General features: G+C 38.7%; 2 protein-coding genes across 15 annotated transcripts in view; both read left to right on the top strand.

Annotated features, from left to right (window-relative positions):
- COL4A3 (collagen type IV alpha 3 chain) overlaps nucleotides 1-5,495 on the top strand; it is an 82,805-nt gene extending 77,310 nt beyond the window's left edge. Inside the window, 4 exon segments of the mRNA XM_015585385.1 lie at nucleotides 2,872-3,049; nucleotides 3,173-3,287; nucleotides 4,468-4,640; nucleotides 5,223-5,495. Coding sequence (XP_015440871.1) covers nucleotides 2,872-3,049; nucleotides 3,173-3,287; nucleotides 4,468-4,640; nucleotides 5,223-5,307 — 551 coding nt within the window. The 3' untranslated portion in view covers nucleotides 5,308-5,495.
- A 7,330-nt stretch (nucleotides 5,496-12,825) lies between these two features.
- Nucleotides 12,826-17,785, top strand: part of MFF (mitochondrial fission factor) — a 28,478-nt gene continuing 23,518 nt past the window's right edge. For 3 of the 14 annotated variants that reach the window (XM_006906657.3, XM_006906656.3, XM_025043262.1), the window contains exons 1-2: nucleotides 12,826-13,068; nucleotides 16,186-16,298. Coding sequence is in view for 8 of the 14 variants with exons in the window: in XM_025043255.1 (XP_024899023.1) it covers nucleotides 17,184-17,221 (38 nt within the window). In the remaining 6 variants the exon portion in view is untranslated. Of the gene's footprint in view, nucleotides 13,069-16,185; nucleotides 16,299-17,044; nucleotides 17,222-17,785 lie in introns of all 14 variants that reach the window. The other 11 variants (XM_025043256.1, XM_025043258.1, XM_025043257.1 and 8 more) reach the window with 9 other exon arrangements.

Here is a 17,785-nt window from a genome sequence, read left to right as displayed (position 1 = left end):
TTCAGCCTCTCTATGTCTTTTGAATGGAACACTTAATCCATTTACATTTAAAGTAATTATTGATATGTATGTACTTATTGCCATTTTATTTTCATACTGGCTTTATAAGTGATTGGTCTACTACCTTTACTATATGTTTGCCTTTACTAGTGAGATTTTTTTTTTCTTTTATATTATTTTCTCATTTCTAGTTTTGGCCTTTTCTTTTCTGCTTAAAGAATTCCCTGTAACATTTCTTGTAATGCCAGTTTAGTGGTGATGAACTCAGCTTTTGCTTGTCTGGGAAACTCTATCTCTCCTTCAATTTTGAATGATAACCTTGCTGGGTAGAGTATTCATGGTTGTAGAGTTTTACCTTTCATCACATTGAATATATCACGCCACTCCTTTCTGGCCTGCAAAGTTCTGCTGAAAAATAAGCTGATAACCTTATGGGGGTTCCCTTGTACATAATTAGTTGTTTTTCTCTTGCTGCTTTTAAGATTCTCTCTTTCTCTTTAACTTCTGACATTTTAATTATGATGTGTCTTCGTGTAGGTCTCTTTGGATTCATCTTGTTTGGGACTCTATGTACTTCCTGGACTTGGATTTCTGTTTCCTTCACCAGGTTAGGGAAGTTTTCAGCCACTATTTCTTCAAAGAAATTTTCTGTCCTTTCTCTCTTCTCCTTCTGGGACCCCTATAATGCAAATGTTAGTATGCTTGATGTTGTCTCAAAGGTCTCTTATGCTATCCTCATTCTTTTTAATTCTTTTTTTGTTTTGCTCTTCCAATTTGGTGACTGCCACTATCCTGTCTTTCTGATCATTGATCCATTCTTCTGTGTCATCTGATCAGATGTTGGTTCCCTCTAGTGTATTTTTCATTTCAATTGTTATATTCTTTAGTTCTGATAGTGGTTAACAAAATCCAATAAGTTTCAGCTGTACACTTTAACAATCACACACACACACATACATATATATATATATATATTTATCTCTGTTGAAGTTCTCTTTGAGTTGATCTACTTCTCTGCAGAGTTTGATGAGCATCTTTATGACTACTACTTTGAACTCTTTATCTAGTACACAGCTTACCACTGTTTTATTTAGTTCTTTTTCTGGAGTTTCGTCTTGTTTTTTTGTTTTTGTTTTTGTTTTTGTTTTTTTATTTGTAACATATCCTACTGTTTCTTCATTTTGCCAGTTTGGTTCTCTGTATTAGGTAGATCAGCTCTGTCTCCTGGTCTTGAAAAAGTGGCCTGATATAGGTGTCCTTTGGATCAGGCGCTCCGAAGGTGTCCTTGTGTGAACTAATGTGGCCTCCTGTTATAGCTGGGCCACAAATGCTATGGACACACTGGTAGGCGAGGCCGGTCCCTGGCCTGGCTGATTGTGAGACCTGGCCACACTGTTGTGGGTATACTGGTATGCAGGGCAGCCCCCCGGGTGCAGCTGGCTGGTGGGTATGGCTGCATCTGCTGCTGGCACACTGGTGTGTGGCTAGCTGCAAGGCCCAGACTCAACTGCTGCAGACAGACTGCTGTGCACTGGTGCTGACTGAGGCTGCCCGCCAGGTAGTGGGACAGGAGCTATTTGGGGGGAACCAGTGTCAGCTGAAGCCACCCACCAGATATAGCAAGACAGGAGCCACTTTGGAGGGATGCCAGCCAGGGTGGGTCCTCAGGGAAATGCCACTGTGGGGCGAACAGTGTTAACAAGGTTAATGAACGGTGTCAGAAATGGTGCCTGCCAGTGTCGGACCAGGTAGGTAGGAAGAAAGTAAAGAAAGGGAAAATGATGGTGCCCACCAGCACTTATGTCCCTGGAGAATATTCCAACAAATCCCTGCTCCTCCATCACATGCCTTAAAATTAGTTAACGTATCACCTTCACATATGACCCAAGTGCTTTTCAAACTGCTGCCTCTATGCCGGGACTCGGACAGGGTGCAACCTGGGTTTCTTACAGTCCTTTGGCTCTCCCAGATATATAAGCCCCGTTGTTTTTCAAAGCCGGATGTTATGGGGCCCCTCTCCCCTGCCTCTATGCCGGGACTCGGACAGGGTGCAACCTTGGTTTCTTACAGTCCTTTGGCTCTCCCAGATATAAGCCCCGCTGTTTTTCAAAGCTGGATGTTATGGGGCCCCTCTTCATGGTGCAGGTCCCCTAGGCTGGGGCTCTGGCCCTTGCTCTTCAGCAGGGACCTCCAAGGTTGTGATATCCCTCCCTCTTGTGGGCCACCACATGGGGAATTGAGGAGTAGGGTGGGTCCTAACTAGATTAGTCTCTGCCCCTCCTACCCATCTCAATATGGTTTTCTTTATATCCTCAGTTGTAGAAACTCTGTTCTGCTAGTCTTCAGGTCGTTCTCAGAGATAGCTGTTCTACATGTACTTGTAGTTTTGGTGTCAATGTGAGGAGGTAAGCTCAGGATCTTCCTACTCCACCATTCTGAACCCAAAGCTAGAAGCCTTGCTATGGAATGACAATATAGCTTGTCCTGTTTGACACAAACAATTTTCACTTAAATCACCTGCCTGCTTTTTAATCTTAAAAGTAACATCTTCTCTAAAGCTTTATCTGGTTATTAGCTATTGTATGCATATGAAGAACTGAAAATACCTTGAAACAAAGACATTTTCCCAACCAACCTCTGCTAGTCCTCAAGCCATCTAGACTGATAATAAAGGACCACAGGGGTGGGAGGAGGATTTCTTTGCCTATCGGATCTCTGATTTCTATCATTATTATAACTTCCATAACATATTTTGCAAATAACTCTTGCGTTGTCTTCCTTCAGTTTGCCTTAGATTATGTTTTAATTAGTAACAATACTCAAAATAATTTTAATTTACTGAGAGTGATACCCAGTCTGATGTTTTATTAGGAACTCTTGGAAGCTGCCTACAGCGATTTACCACAATGCCATTCTTATTCTGTAACATCAATGATGTATGTAATTTTGCATCTCGAAATGATTATTCATACTGGCTGTCAACACCAGCTCTGATGCCAATGGACATGGCTCCAATTACTGGCAGGGCCCTGGAGCCTTATATTAGCAGGTAAAAATTGAGTCCCTTAGTTTTGTGATGGGACCAGGTGAATCACTTCATTTGAAATGGAACCATAAACAGCATATCACATTGCAGAAAGTGGTGACATCACCATATTGTTTCACGTTACAGATGTACTGTCTGCGAAGGTCCTGCGATGGCCATAGCCGTTCACAGCCAAACCACCGACATCCCCTCATGTCCCCAGGGCTGGATTTCTCTATGGAAAGGCTTTTCTTTCATCATGGTAAGGAGAAAAGGAGAGCAGATTCGTAGTAAAGACTGCTTGTAGAATCTGGTCTGCCCCCAGAAATGATTTACTTGACATCAACATGTGCAATATGTCACACACATTTCCTTGAAAATCTGAAAATATACCCTTTTTTAAAAAGCAGTAAGTTGGTTTTGGGTAAATAATGGAGCATTTTAAAAAACAGACTTCTCAGGAGATTACCCACAAGTTCTAAAGAAGACATTTAGGTAAATAGTAGCACCACGCTGATACTCGCGTGTCTATTTTTAAGGTGGCACATATTTTACATATATCCATCATAATCCTATGAAAACCTTGCAAAGTAGTTTCTATCATCTACAGATTTATGAAAAGAAGAAAAAAAAATAGCGTAATTTTCCCAAGGTCTCACAACCATTGAATGGTAAAGCTACGCCCCTTTAACAGTCACATGAAGATGGAAACTAAGAGAAAGAGGCTTTTAAAGAAAAATTCCCTGGATGTAAGTGCTAAATGAAGAAATCTATGAACTGCCCATATGTGAGTCTGGTAGCTACACATATGTGGTTAGTGGTTATTCATATTCTATGTAGCATCATTTATGATACATCATTCCCTATTCTTTACTCACAGATGTCACTCATTAAATCATTAATTCAACAATTATTTATTGAACACCTACCATGTGCCATGAATGTTCTAAGCACTAAGGATATCTACAAGCAGTGAACCTCAGTTCCTTCTCTCATGGAGCTTATATCCTAGTGGAGAAGGCAGACGATAAATAAGATGACACAATAGCAGTAATAGTAATGAGTTCAGATGGTGAGTGGTACTACGAAGGACCTAAGCAAGATCAGGAGCGAGACCGTGACAGGGATGAGGTCAAAGAAAGCCTTTTGGAAGTTATATTTAAGCAGATCCCTGAACAACAAGAAAGGACCAGTCATGCCTAAGGGAAAGGAGTATTCCAGGCAGAAGAAACAGCTTTAACTTTCTTTTTGATGACCACACCTCAGTTTGGAAAGTAACTGCAGGGTTATCAAAGCTGGGTAAAGAAGCATAAGGTTAATTCATGCTTTTTTTCCTTATTGTCTTCTATTATTATTATTATTTTCTTTTTTTTAAAAAAAAGAGCATTGAAAATTTCAACACCATGAGCAGAATTCTTATTCAGATATTTCTGTTGTGCTAGTTCACGAGCGCAGGTTCTGAGGGTGCTGGGCAAGCATTGGCGTCCCCTGGATCCTGCTTGGAAGAATTCCGAGCCAGTCCATTTATCGAATGCCATGGAAGAGGAACATGCAACTACTATTCAAATTCCTACAGTTTCTGGTTGGCTTCGTTAAACCCAAAAAGAATGTTCAGGTAACAATTCAAAGTCAAGTTTAATTTAATGACATGATTGCAGAATATTAAAAGGTTGCCTATTATTAGATTTTTATTATCTGTGTGTTGACATACTCACATTTTAAAAAATCTCTCATGCCAGTAAAATCCTGTTTAGATTGGCGCTTCCAGTTTACAAGAATCTACAAGTAGCTATGGTTTGTACTACTGTACCAATAAAGGCAAAAAAAATGTGATTTTTGTCATCACTAGCTATATTTATTATTTATATATGAATCTATAGTAAATTACTGAGTAAAACCACTAAAAGAACTGCCAATCTTAATTTACTGTATTGGAAGACTTTTAAGACAAACTATTTAAAGAGTAGGGGTAGCTTTCATTACAAAAAAAATAATCTGTAAGTTCGCATCATGGTCTGTTTCCTTAGTGCTACTGAAGTAAGACTAAAATCATAAAGTGTCAATATATATGCCCTTTCAGAAATACACCTCCTATAATAAAGTTTAGATGAGCTACAATATGCATTAACAAAACTCAAATCCAGCAAGCATTCCCTTTTTATCTACGAATTGATAAGATTTTTTTTTTTTTTTCCAGAAAACCTATTCCATCAACTGTGAAAGCTGGGGAGTTAGAAAAAATAATAAGTCGCTGTCAAGTGTGCATGAAGAGAAGACATTGAAGAAATCGAAACAGCAGAACTGTTATTTTTTTATCCTAAATAACCAACTAATGATGCAGAACATGCATTTATTTAGGTATTTTTCTCTAACCAAGCAATATCGTTCTAGAACGGCTTAGTACAAAATTTCTATTTGTTTTCCCATACAACAAAACATTTAAGCTAGTTCTGTGATCCTGGTCTGAAATTGATAGCCAATGCACTATCTAAATGGTGACTATATAAAGAATGATGCTATAAAAGCTATTTGATCCACTAAATTCCCAAGATTTGCCCCCTGCTATTCCAGTCTTTGAGAGTCAGGGAGGCTAAATCAGTTTTAGATTGCCCCACCTCCCTCTTCCTGACGCTTTAGATCCTAAGCAGAGAAGATGGGTTAAGTGTACTAACCATCACTGATAGAACTGGACTTTCAGGTCTGTTGATTAACCTAAGGCCTGAGGGAACCAGAACCGAACTGAGGTTCATGGATTGCCTGGGGCTCTTTCAAACATACCCAAGACTAAGGCCGAAAAGGGATTCCCTGAGAGGAATCACAATAGCCTTGGACGCACTGTATGGCCTGGTTTTGTTTTGTTTTTTTCGGTGTTTTTATTTGTTCACTGAATTCATTTCACTGCAGCAATATAGTCTGCATGTATTCAAAGTAGGTACAATTTTACACTTTGTGAATTAATTTGAATGGAATATTTTTGCACATATACTCTGAAATGTGCCTAATTTTAGATTTTCTTTTACCAGCACGCCCACACAAATTACAAGAGAACGACTTATTAGCTATGTATTTTATCCGCATTCTTATAAACATTGGTGCATAATTGAGTAGTTCAGTAATCCCTGATAAAAACGTAAGGCATCTGTTGGCTAATCATGCTCAGAATATTTTTCCTTTGCTCTAAATATTCCATTTAACTTTAGTATTTAGAGATTTATTCCCTTGGTATTTCTCTAATTCTTTTTTTTTTTTTTTTGTAAAAATGTTTTCTATGTCACCTATTCTTTCAAACCATATTGAGAAAGTCTATTGTGTAAAAATCTTAATGTACAAATTGTACCACTTGGCAGCTGTGTCTAAAAACTTGCTTTTCAGTGTGTTGATACACTCCCAAGGTTACTTAATTCAACTTAACCAGCACTTTATTCAGTGCCAAGCCATATCACAGGCTAAATTACAGATACTAAGAGGAAAAAGAAATGTTCCTGATCTAATATCCCAGAAAAGGTAACTTTCTGTTTCTGTTAGGAATTCCGCATATCTAAGTCATTTCTCCCTCCCTGCCCTTTTTTTCCTTTATCTTTGTCCTTACATTTCATCATCATAATTCAGCAGGTCTCAATAGAGCTTTAAAAATAAGATCTATGCTAAGGGAGAGCCCAGGACTTCTAGCTTCTCCTAGGCTAGCTTCTCCTAGCATCGTGGAAGCCAAGATCTGGACCATGTTAATAAAACAGAGATCTGCAAAATTAAAAATTAAAAACCATTAAAAACCATTTAGACTTGATGGTCGCACTGTGTGACCAGTCGAAGCAGTCAGGCATCCCAAGACAAGGCTTTGGTGCTGCTTCTTGATCCACCTAAGTGGAGCTGGTGGTGCTGATATTTAAATTCAGGTTTTACTGCTTCAATCTCGGTTGCTTTGTAAGTGAAGATATGGCCCTGCAGGACAGCACAGACTGTGACCAGTCCATATCCCCCACTGCTCATGTGTCTGTCATCAAGCCATTTGTACACTTAAACTAAGAAGCACGTTTCACTTAGATTATTTACTTAGACTCACCTAATATTAAGACTTTTTGCTCTTAAATATCCTACTGTCCCAATTGTACTATAATGGTATATAGGGCTAACAGGTCTCCACAAACCCTCCGTAGACCAGTTCTCAAAGTGTGGTCGCATCAGCAGTATCTGAGAACTTGTCACAAATGCAAATTCTAGGGCCAACCCCAGAACCAGGAAATCAGAAACTCTGGGGCAGGGGCCAGACGTCTTTGTTTTCACAAGCCCTCCAGGTGATTTCCAAGGCACTGTGAAGTCTAAGAAAAACTGCTCAAGGCAGACACCCAAAAAACAATTCTATTGGCAGGTGCAGCTGGCTCCCATTGTTCCATGTGTGCCTCTCTTTTAATTCCAAAAATTGCATATGAACTTAAGGTTATCTAATTTTACTAATAAGAAAAAATCCTAGATTGGTGCTAATGCCAAATGACTGACCTTGGCTTGTCCCCAAGCCTCCATTTCCTTGCGCCCTCTCATAAGTGTTTAACTTCTGAGGAAGACAAGTGACGACAAAACTTTAAATACCAATGAAGCCATATTAATAGTTGCTCAATCATACTTCTAAGACTGAGCATTAAAACATAGCTCATGTACATTGCTTTCCAGATATCTATGAGTAGCTTGTAAAGTTATGAAGATTTAACTTTATAGATAAAATGTAAATAACTTGTTTCCTTTAAATTTGGGGCTTCACCTTTGGAATTTCACAGTGTGCTAAGATTTCAGTGTGCTCAGAGGTCTTTTTGCAAGATGAATGTTATTAAGTAACTTATTTATAAAAGTATTACAATAATGCCGAATTTGAATTTTATTGCTAATTTAACTTACAAAGATTTTTCTATGCATCAAATGTAACTTACTGGTACTAAACTTAATTTAATATTTACTCTATAACCAAATGAAATATATTTAAAATATATTGAATATTTTATATCTTGACAAAATTACAATATTGTAATGTACTAATATTTCTGTAATTATAGCTAAAATATTTTATTGTATTGTCTAATAATAAAATTGAAAAAATTATAGCTGGTCTTATTTTTTTCAAAAAGGAAATAAATTTAATTTTTTTGAATCGCAAAAATATATGTTCACTATAAAACAGGGGTTCCCAACCCCTGGGCCGCAGACTGGGACCAGTCCACAGCCTGTTAGGAACTGGGCCACTCAGGAGGTGAGAGGCTGGTGAGCCAGCAAAGCTCCCCACCTGTATTTGTGGCCACTCCCCAGTGATGGCATCACCACCTCAGCTCCACCTCAGATCATCAGGCATTAGATTCTTATAAGAGCCCTGGTCCCTGGTGCCAAAAAGTTGGGGACCGCTGCTGTAAAAAAAGACAATACGGAAGTTATGAAGAATATAAAAATTGTCATGCTCTAACCTTCCACACTCACCCAAGATAATTAAGTATATATCTTTATTATATACATAATATATACTTCTGAATTTTTCCTGTAAATATTTTTAAACAAAAATGCAATAAAAACACAATTTTGTAACCAATTTTTTTTTTTAAGTTTAACATACTGTGGACTTATTTTCATATCAGAAGATAAGAGGTAATCATTATTTGCATGGATTTACTACATAAGTCAATGAATCCCCAATTGATGGACACTTAATTTAGTTTTATTAAGGACATATTATGCATATTTCACATCTCTTCAATTATTTCCTCAAGATAAATCTCTGAAAGGGAAACTGTAGAATCAAAGGACTCACAATTTTAGGACTCACAAAATGCTCTCCAGGAAGGCTGTTAGAATTTCCAGCCACATCAGTGATGGAATGAAAATCCCCATCTCTTTATGCTTTTCCCAGTGCTAGATATTGCTGTTCTTTTACAGTTTTGCCTATCTCGTTTTAATTTACATTTTGCTCATTATCAGTGAGGCTGACCATTGTCACTTTTAATTTTTTTTTAATTAGTATTTTTTATTAGGGCTTATTTTTGTTTTCCGGTGAAGAGCCTAATCACATTTTTGCTCACTTTCTACTGAGGTCTTGAAGGAGTTTTTACAAATCGATAAGAAAACATATAGATTACAGAAATTATGGGTTATGTATTTCAATTAAATGTTTCCCATTTATAATATAAATACTCCTCATTTAAGAAAAAATATTCATAAAATTTCAAATGTAGAGAATTGGTAAAGAATATTTTGAATATGAAATCTCGTAATTAAGGAACTTACAGGCTACGTTGAATGGCAATAAAGATATAATCAAAGGAAGAAACAGAATGAACGGTGATCCTAGGTAATAATTCTAAGACCAACAAAATTGTTGCCCCAATATTTTAGAACTATTCTCATAATTTGACCAAAAATCTAGTTTGAAAACATTTTGAGTCAAAAAATGTACTAATACATTCTGATGAACTTATTTTTACTGCTATCAAGTAGAAGGAATGCTGTATCTGAGCTCATTCTCTCTACTTAGAAGCCTGTTTGGAAAGTAAAATCTTGATCAGTCTCTAATGGATTCTTAGCAACCTAGTGACAGGGCAAATGCAGAACATGAAGAGTACCTAATTCGCCACCTCATCCCAATCCCAGCTCTGCCTACTGGAAACTAAGAGACAACCAAACACAGAGGAAAAAGTGATTTTGAATGACCAGGCTAAATTTAAACCTTCAGATAAATATGACCCTCTCTTGGTTTTTGTAAACTCTATGGTGTTTCTAAAAATTGCTGACATTGCTCAAAAACCTTTTGGAACTATTGCTTTAGAATTACCTTCAATTCCAAAATTTATCAGCCAAACAAGGAAATAAGTCTACAAGATCTACAACATGCTAAATATGTTTACCTCCATGGTACATATCCAGGTGAGATATAGACCGTGGTCTCAAACACAGAACTTATAACCTGGTAGGGGAAAATAAGCCAAATACGAAGATAATTAGAATATTGGATAGAATGTGATAAGTACTATAAGAGGTGAAAGATAGTGATTCAAACATTGGAGGCCTCGGGAAATAATTCATAAAACATGGGGCACTTTAGTCTATTAAGGTAGTTAGGATTTCACAAAGAAGGTGGTCAGAGGCAGAATGACATGCTAGGTGGCAGGAATAGCACTGTTAGAAAAGCAATCTCAGAGAAAAATTAATGTTCAAGAATATATACATATGTATCTCATATACCACACATGTAAACAGTAGCACAGTAGGAGGTAAGGGCCATTTTAGGTAGGGTGTAGAACACCAGGTTAAACTTGAATTTCATTGGTTGCTACCAGAGATCCATTGAAGATTTTGAGCAAAAAAGTAGAATGATCATATAAACAGTACCCTGAAAGATCCAGTATTTTATATCCTGCTCTTGCTAGGCTCTTTCATAGTTTTAAGGTTTTCGGGAGTAGCACAGTAGGAGGTAAGGGCCATTTTAGGTAGGGTGTAGAACACCAGGTTAAACTTGAATTTCATTGGTTGCTACCAGAGATCCATTGAAGATTTTGAGCAAAAAAGTAGAATGATCATATAAACAGTACCCTGAAAGATCCAGTATTTTATATCCTGCTCTTGCTAGGCTCTTTCATAGTTTTAAGGTTTTCGGGCGGGGGGGGGGGTTGTTTGTTTTTTTCATTTATTGAATTGCTGTTATGGACTTTAGGATTTGTAAGACCATCAGTTCTTTCTAAATGTGGGGCTTCAAATTTGGGGTATCACAATTTGTAAAAATAGATTCCTTGTGGGTCCAATGTCTAGGAAGAATTAGAGAAAGAAAAAGATTAGAGATAGCGAGGCCAGTTAAAAGGGTTAACAACCCAGATGATGTGTAACAGTCTAGCAGTGGGAACAAAAAATACAGAGAAAGTAGACAGACATTGAGGTGGGGCACTTTAAAGGACAGGGGACTTGGAAGACAGTAAAAGATGACTTTGGAATTTTGAACCTTGGCGACTTGAAAAAAATAATCTTTCCATTAACTGAAAAAGGAAATTTAGGAGAAGGTGTCTGGACTGGGTTGAAGGAGAAAATTTGAGTTTGAAACCCTGTTGGGACCAAAGCTCCAATGGGACACTTAGGAAGAACTGGCTAGAACTACCGTGACAGGATGAGACTAAACTGATGTAATTTATCTAGGTTTCTATGCCATCTTTTCTCACAAAAGATCTAAGGCAACTGTGGGGTGAAAAGATAGTGATTCGTTGAATCATAAACAGCAATGGCCGCATTAATGATGGAATAGAAGACCCAGTATGCAGCTTTATCACAAAATACAAGGGAGCAGTTTCCAGGTATGGGAGGAAAAAAGCTTTTTTTTTTTAAACACCTATCACAAGCGTTCAGTGCTTTCATGTACCACACTGTTTCATTTAACAAAATCAAATGATTCTGGAAGCTTAAGGGTGATCAGGATGAAGGAAAAAGACTTTGGATTAATAACTGGATTACAATAGTCAATGTAAGAAATGTCCAAATCTGTAGAGAATTTTTATGAGTTTATCTGAGCCAAACTGACAACATATGCCGGGGAGCAAGATCTCAAATGCTCCAGACAGCAACAGTTTACAGTTTTCTTTTAATCATTTGAAATTAAGCAGTGAACATAAGGAAGATTACACTGAGATGAGAAAAAGTGGGGATTGGATTATAGGATAGTTACCAAGATTATATGTTTTCTTGAGAGTGGTAATGGCTTATTTCAAAAGTATATTAACCGAGATGCACAGAAATAATGGACAGACCTCGTTTAAGCCAAAGATAAAATCTTTTACTAAAAGTTATATGCCTGGGTAGTGACTGCTCACCATGACCTACCCAGTTAAGAATTTCTGATCAGATCATCCCATGCGGTTACTTTCCACAGAACTCCTTTTGTTGTCCACACAATCTTTATTTAAAAGTTTGTTCTTCTTGGAGGAGGGGACAGGAGTAAAACCAAATTGCAACTAATTAGAGGTGAAAGGGCACTCGTGGAAGTAGTGGGGTCTTCCTTACCAAAGGTTTTGCCCATAGATGGCTTACCTAGTTAGGTCCCTATCTTCTCCCCAAAAGCTTGGTTTGGAATGACTGATCAGTCCTAAAATACATCTATTCTTAAATAACAATATGCCACTATTAAGAACGGACCCCGAAATGCCATTCTCAGTGGGCCTCACAAAATATTGTGAATGGTAACATCTCTGGAGTATTTTGAGAGTCTAGGGAAGAACAGACTCTCCTAATATGTTTTGTTCAGTTGTTAAAATAAGGTCATACAAAGCATTCCGTCCCAATGATGGATGGTGGACAAGATACTCATCCCCCCACCCCCTCCACCACCCCAGAAAGTTAGCAGTCAGATGGTGAGATCCATGGAGAGATGGTTAGATCCAGGGAGAGCTTTCGGGAGCTTAACAAGACTGCTAACTGCAGTGCAACCTAACTTCCAGAATTCTCGACCTGGAGGATGAGTGGCGCCAGTCAGAGCAGGGGTCACTGTAGAGGAGGACATGTGAGCGCTAGAGAGCTTAAAGAGTCATCGAAGTTCGTGTTTAAGTATCACCCGCAGTGCTGATGAAATCAGCAGATCCTAGGCCTCAAACCAGAGATTTTGATGCAGGTAGTCCGGAAAACTAGCCATGTTAACTGGCTTCGAAGGTTTACTTGCAAACAAGCTGTGCTGAAAGATTCCGAGCTCTACTAAGTATACGTGCGGACCCAAAACGTCCGGTGTAACGCTGCTTCTTGCGGTTCGTGCACAGCAACGAGTCCCGGGACCGCCGCGGCGCAGCCCCCGAGCCCGTGCGTGAGTCTCGCTTCCGCCCTCCCGCGTCACGTGACCGCCGACCTGCCTCAGCTACGGGTCCTGGGAGCGGCCATCCCGGGCCGTTCTCGCGTCTCTCCCGGCCCGCTGCGGGCCGCTCCGGCCGGTGTTTTGCCCGGGCGCCTCCGTGCGCTCGGCCAACGGCCTCCGAGAGCGCCCGCCCCAGCGCCCCGGGAGCCGGCGGGCGGCGGCCCTCGCTGGAGACCCTCCAGCGGGCCCAGAGGTGAGTGCTGGCGTCTTCCCGACCCGGGACCGGCGGCCCGGCCCCGCGATGTGAGCCTCTGGCCAACCGAGGGACCTGCGGCGGCCCTGGGGCGTCCGTGGTGTCTCCCTGGCCAGGGTCCCGACCCCCGGGCTTCTCGTCCTCAACCCTGGCCTTCTTCCCCAAGCCCCTCCCCAGGGCCTTGCGGCCCTTCCTCAGTCCCTCAGTCCCTGGGGAGGAGCTGCAAGGGAGAGCAGCGTCCTGTCCTGCAGACGTCTGCGGGCTAGCCTCGCCGCCCTGTCCCTTATTGTCGATAAATTTGGACTTTTTCTTCTAGAAAGTGGTTTGGGGGTTGGGAACCACTAGGGGAGCCCTGAGCTTGAATGCGGCGCTTTGCTGGTCGTCTTCCCCCTTCTCTCGCTGCCCAGGCCTTGGCGTCTGTTAAGTATGACCTTGAACCAGGCATCTGCCGTCTTTAAAAGTAGCTTTTTGTTTGTATTTTTTACTTTGTGGAAAGTACATGTTCGAAAAGAAAGGCCAGTTGGCAGCCTGGGCATCCGCGGGAGGCCTAGGTCGGCCCAGCCCGCGAGCGTCCTTGCTCGCAGGTGCGGATGCCGGGAGATGCTCCGTGGATTTCCTGCCAGGGCCTGGATGCAGGAGGAGAGCTCGAGTTCCCGGTCCGCCGAGCCCCCGACCTTGGTCTGCTGCACGAATCCTCATTCTAAAATAGAGGAAAGCACCCAGCTGCGTCCTACAATATTAGAGCAAGTGGCATTCTCTCCAGGGAGAACCCTTTCAACAGCGGAGGCGGCTTTTAATTGCAGATCGGAAAAGCCTGAGGCCCTTGTTCCTTGTTCCCAGATACAGAAACAGTTACAACCAGGCCTCCCATCCACTGAGAGACTTTAGACTTTAACTGAGGGACCTTGAATGTTTTCTCTTCCTAGATGAAAAACATTTGTTTCTGTGTCAATTTCGTTAGCTAATGAGATCACAAAGGAAAAACCCTTAGGAAAATGGATTTGGAAAAATTAGAACGATTTAGTTGTACTCAGTGGTCTTTTCCCACGTAATTAAATTATATGAAGACCAGTGGTCTTTTGGTTTCAAAGCCTTGTGAATCGGTTTTGCTAGTCTTTCCAAAAGGACATTGTGTGTTCTGTCCCTTCCTGTCTGATAGGGCCGCCTCATCTTAGGATGACAAAGTTTAGCTGTTACTCTCCTTCCTTCTGCTGTTCAAACTTTGTTTTCTTTTGGATTCATAACTTTATTTTGAAATTTGATAGTTGATGTTTTTCCAAGTTTTCAGTATCTTTTCTTTAGAAAAACTACAGTTATTCCTGGATCTCTACGTACCCTGATTTTCTATTACACACATTCTTTTACTTGCTTATAAAGAGAACTGAAACAGGGCGACCTAGAGAAAAACCTTGAACTTGGTACACATAATAATAGGTGCTAAAGAACCAGACATTTTTGTTTGTAATTTGAGACTTACTAAAAATCTTTGTAACCACAATCAATTTGATCCAAGTTGTTTCTGTGACTTACTAGGCTTTTTCTCTGGGTCCCAGTGTTCTAATATAGAAAACGAGAAAGTCAGGCTTGAAACATTCTGTCCCCACATTGGGACACATTCCATGAGTGGGATGTGACTTGACTCTAGGTGGTGTATGGATAGAGGTTTTTTGTAATAGTTTTTGTTAATGTGTATTTAGCCTGTGATTTAAGGTAGTAGTATAAAATGTCCTTTTAAAATACATTTATTTAAGATTTTTTAAAAGTTGAATTAAAGAAAAGATTAAGTGTAGCTGAGAGTAAAAGTACTGTGCGAATATAGGAAAGACCATGAAGTTGGTAAGTTAATGATATTTGGGAACCACTGGGCTTAGAAAGTAGAGATTTCCATTCACCTGTGATTTTAAGATGGGTTTTATCTCCTTAGTTATATAACAGAATCAGTACTGGTTACCTAGTAGATTGTGACAAAACTTCTGGAATTAATATCTTAATTCCAAATGGGAAGTTTATTTTTATTGCCAAAAGAGATTACCAAAAAATGCCTTGGTCTAATGAGGAAGGAAAAAAATATAGATTTCGAACTATTTTGCTTATGCAGAAACCTAGCAATTGAGACAATTCAGTGTTAAATCTTAGTAGAAAGCTCCATTTACTTTTTAAATTTAAGTAGCTCAGATTGGCTATAGTAGTATTTGGCTTTGTTCAGAAATGGTCTTTTCACTGGCCACCTTTGTGATCTACGTCTGTGATGCTTTACAAACCTTAGAGAGTCTCATAAGATAAGATGTTGCTATAGGATAAAATGTTGAGACCCGTGGGCCGTACTAGTGGAAGGTTAATAAGACTGAATGAAATTCAGTAAATGGAGTGTGGAGAATCACACATTTCAGGGAGATAAAGTTTTAGCAATTTGCTCCCCTCATTTATTATTATAAAATTTCAATTTGTTATATTCCAAGATAATAATCCTCTTGAGCTATCTCTTTTCAGCGTTATTTCTAAATATAAGCTTTTACTGTGCTTCAGATACACAGATGTGTAGGAAGAGTCTCATCTAGAATGATGTACAAAAATTGATAGTGGAGGTTGCCTGTGGGGCCCTGAGTGGTTAGAGGATAGGATATGATGGGACACTTTATTATCTCTGTATGTTCTTGTGTACTTTGTACCGTGTGCACATATTACTAGTTTAAATTAAAAACTGCGTGAAATTGTGAATGAAATTAAATACTGAATGAACTAGCTAACTGAAAATTTAGCCAATGCATTCGTTTCTTTTTAATATATTTGTGGATATATCTATGTATACTTGTATATATATACATAAGTGTTAAGATTCTCTTGAACTTATCTATTTTTCATTTGCTACATTTTTCTAAGTTCAGATCAGAAATGATGAGTTTTTTACCTTGCATTAAGAAATGAATGGTTGTAAGGCCCTGTCTGTGAGACTAAACAGGGTGGTAAGCTTATTAATTTTTTTCTTTATTTTATTGAGCTTTTTAAATGTAAGATTGTGTATCTTCAATGACTTTTATCATTTGGAGGATTTCCAGCAATGAATTTCTAATATGATATCATCTAGTTTCTCAATTAGCTCCTGTTTTTCTCCTCCAGGGACAAAAGTGGCTCTAAATCCAGCACGTGCACATTGAAGCAAGTTAAAGGATTTACTATGACGCACAGAAGCAGATTAGTGCCCAATAGCAAGTAGTAGTTGGTACACGTTTGTGAGTAAAAAATTTCTCTTTTGGCTCTGTTTTCTTAGTCTTTAAACCACCTGCATGTCAAATCCTTGAAATTCACACATTTTAGTGACAGATAAAAGAAGCAAGTTAGCACTTTTAATCAACCAGTGTCCCTCAGCAATCTCTAAGAACTCTGGAATTCAACCTGTAATTCATCTCTGTGACATGGAGTTTGAGAAATATCCCAGCTATGACTTAAAATTATACCGTCCTTAATTTTTTATTGCCCTTGATATCTTTTGCTGAAAATTTAGTATGGTTTGATTTTTGAAGTTATTTCTTTTTAAAGAAAAGACTACTACTATTACATCAATTTTTTAGGCTACCTCAGATGCATTTACTTTTGCCCTTTACATTCTCTTCATTTCTTCATTTGTACTGAGTCAAAAAAAGAAGAGGATTTTTTTCCCCTTCAGAATATAATGAGTAGAGGAATTTTATGGCAAATTTTTTTTTTCTAATCTGACTTCACATTCGTGTATACATTTGATTAGCTTTCATTTGTCGGCAAAATCATAAAACAGTGGCTGTGCTTAAATTTATCTTTACGAATTTTGAGATATAGAATAACTCTTTTTTAGGAGACATTTGAAAAATAGTTTCTCAGACCAAGCCCCAAGCCTTGCTTTAAATCCAGAAATAATCTTAAGTAGACATTTACTTTTATTCATAGTTTTCTTATAAAATGAATTGTTGAAATACTGATTTTTATTCTTTCTTTTTTACAGCTGGAAAGCAGTGTCCGTGTTGTTATGTACACCTCCAAAAAAGTTCAGATCTGTAGGGGAATTGTTGTGTAAACTAAACTGAACTACAGGGTAGCAGTATTTTAATAGCTATTATAGACGTGTATTTACTGTATTAAAAATGAGTAAAAGAAAAAGCAGTGACACACCAATAGGAAGGTCAGTGACATTTTATTCAGTTGAGCTAGTATTATAGGCTTGAGAGATAGTGGCTTCAAAGCTCATTGCACTGGGCTAATCATGCTCTTTTACATTTTTATCAGCATTTTGTATTTGGGGGCAACATCCTAGTGCATCTCCCTAGAGCATGGATCCTTCTCTATTTTAGAAGGTTACTCAATGCATCCGTATCTCCTTAAAGGCAGCATGTCGTGCTTTTTAAAAATATACATGTAAATATGATATTAAATACAAATTAACAATGCGAAACTTTCAGTTCCTCAGAATGAATGTATACATTAAGGATTTATCAGTACATATGCTACATTTGGTATTCATTGCATCTCAATCAGATATACATTCAGCAAGAGAGGTTTTAATTTGTATTTGTGATTTTCGGGGGGTTGCATCTTTTTCAGTAAATTTGAATTAATCTAATTTGCCTTATACATCTGATTTTCATCCTTAAAAGGCTTTATTTTTTTGTGTGCATGGCAGCAGTTTCAAATTTCATTTTTATAACGTCCTAGCCGCTTTCCCTAAAGTAATTGATTAGGAAATTTT

This window comes from Pteropus alecto, unplaced genomic scaffold (genome assembly GCF_000325575.1).
Source record: "Pteropus alecto unplaced genomic scaffold, ASM32557v1 scaffold110, whole genome shotgun sequence".
NCBI lineage: Eukaryota > Metazoa > Chordata > Mammalia > Chiroptera > Pteropodidae > Pteropus > Pteropus alecto.
This window is presented reverse-complemented; position numbering and strand designations above follow the sequence as displayed.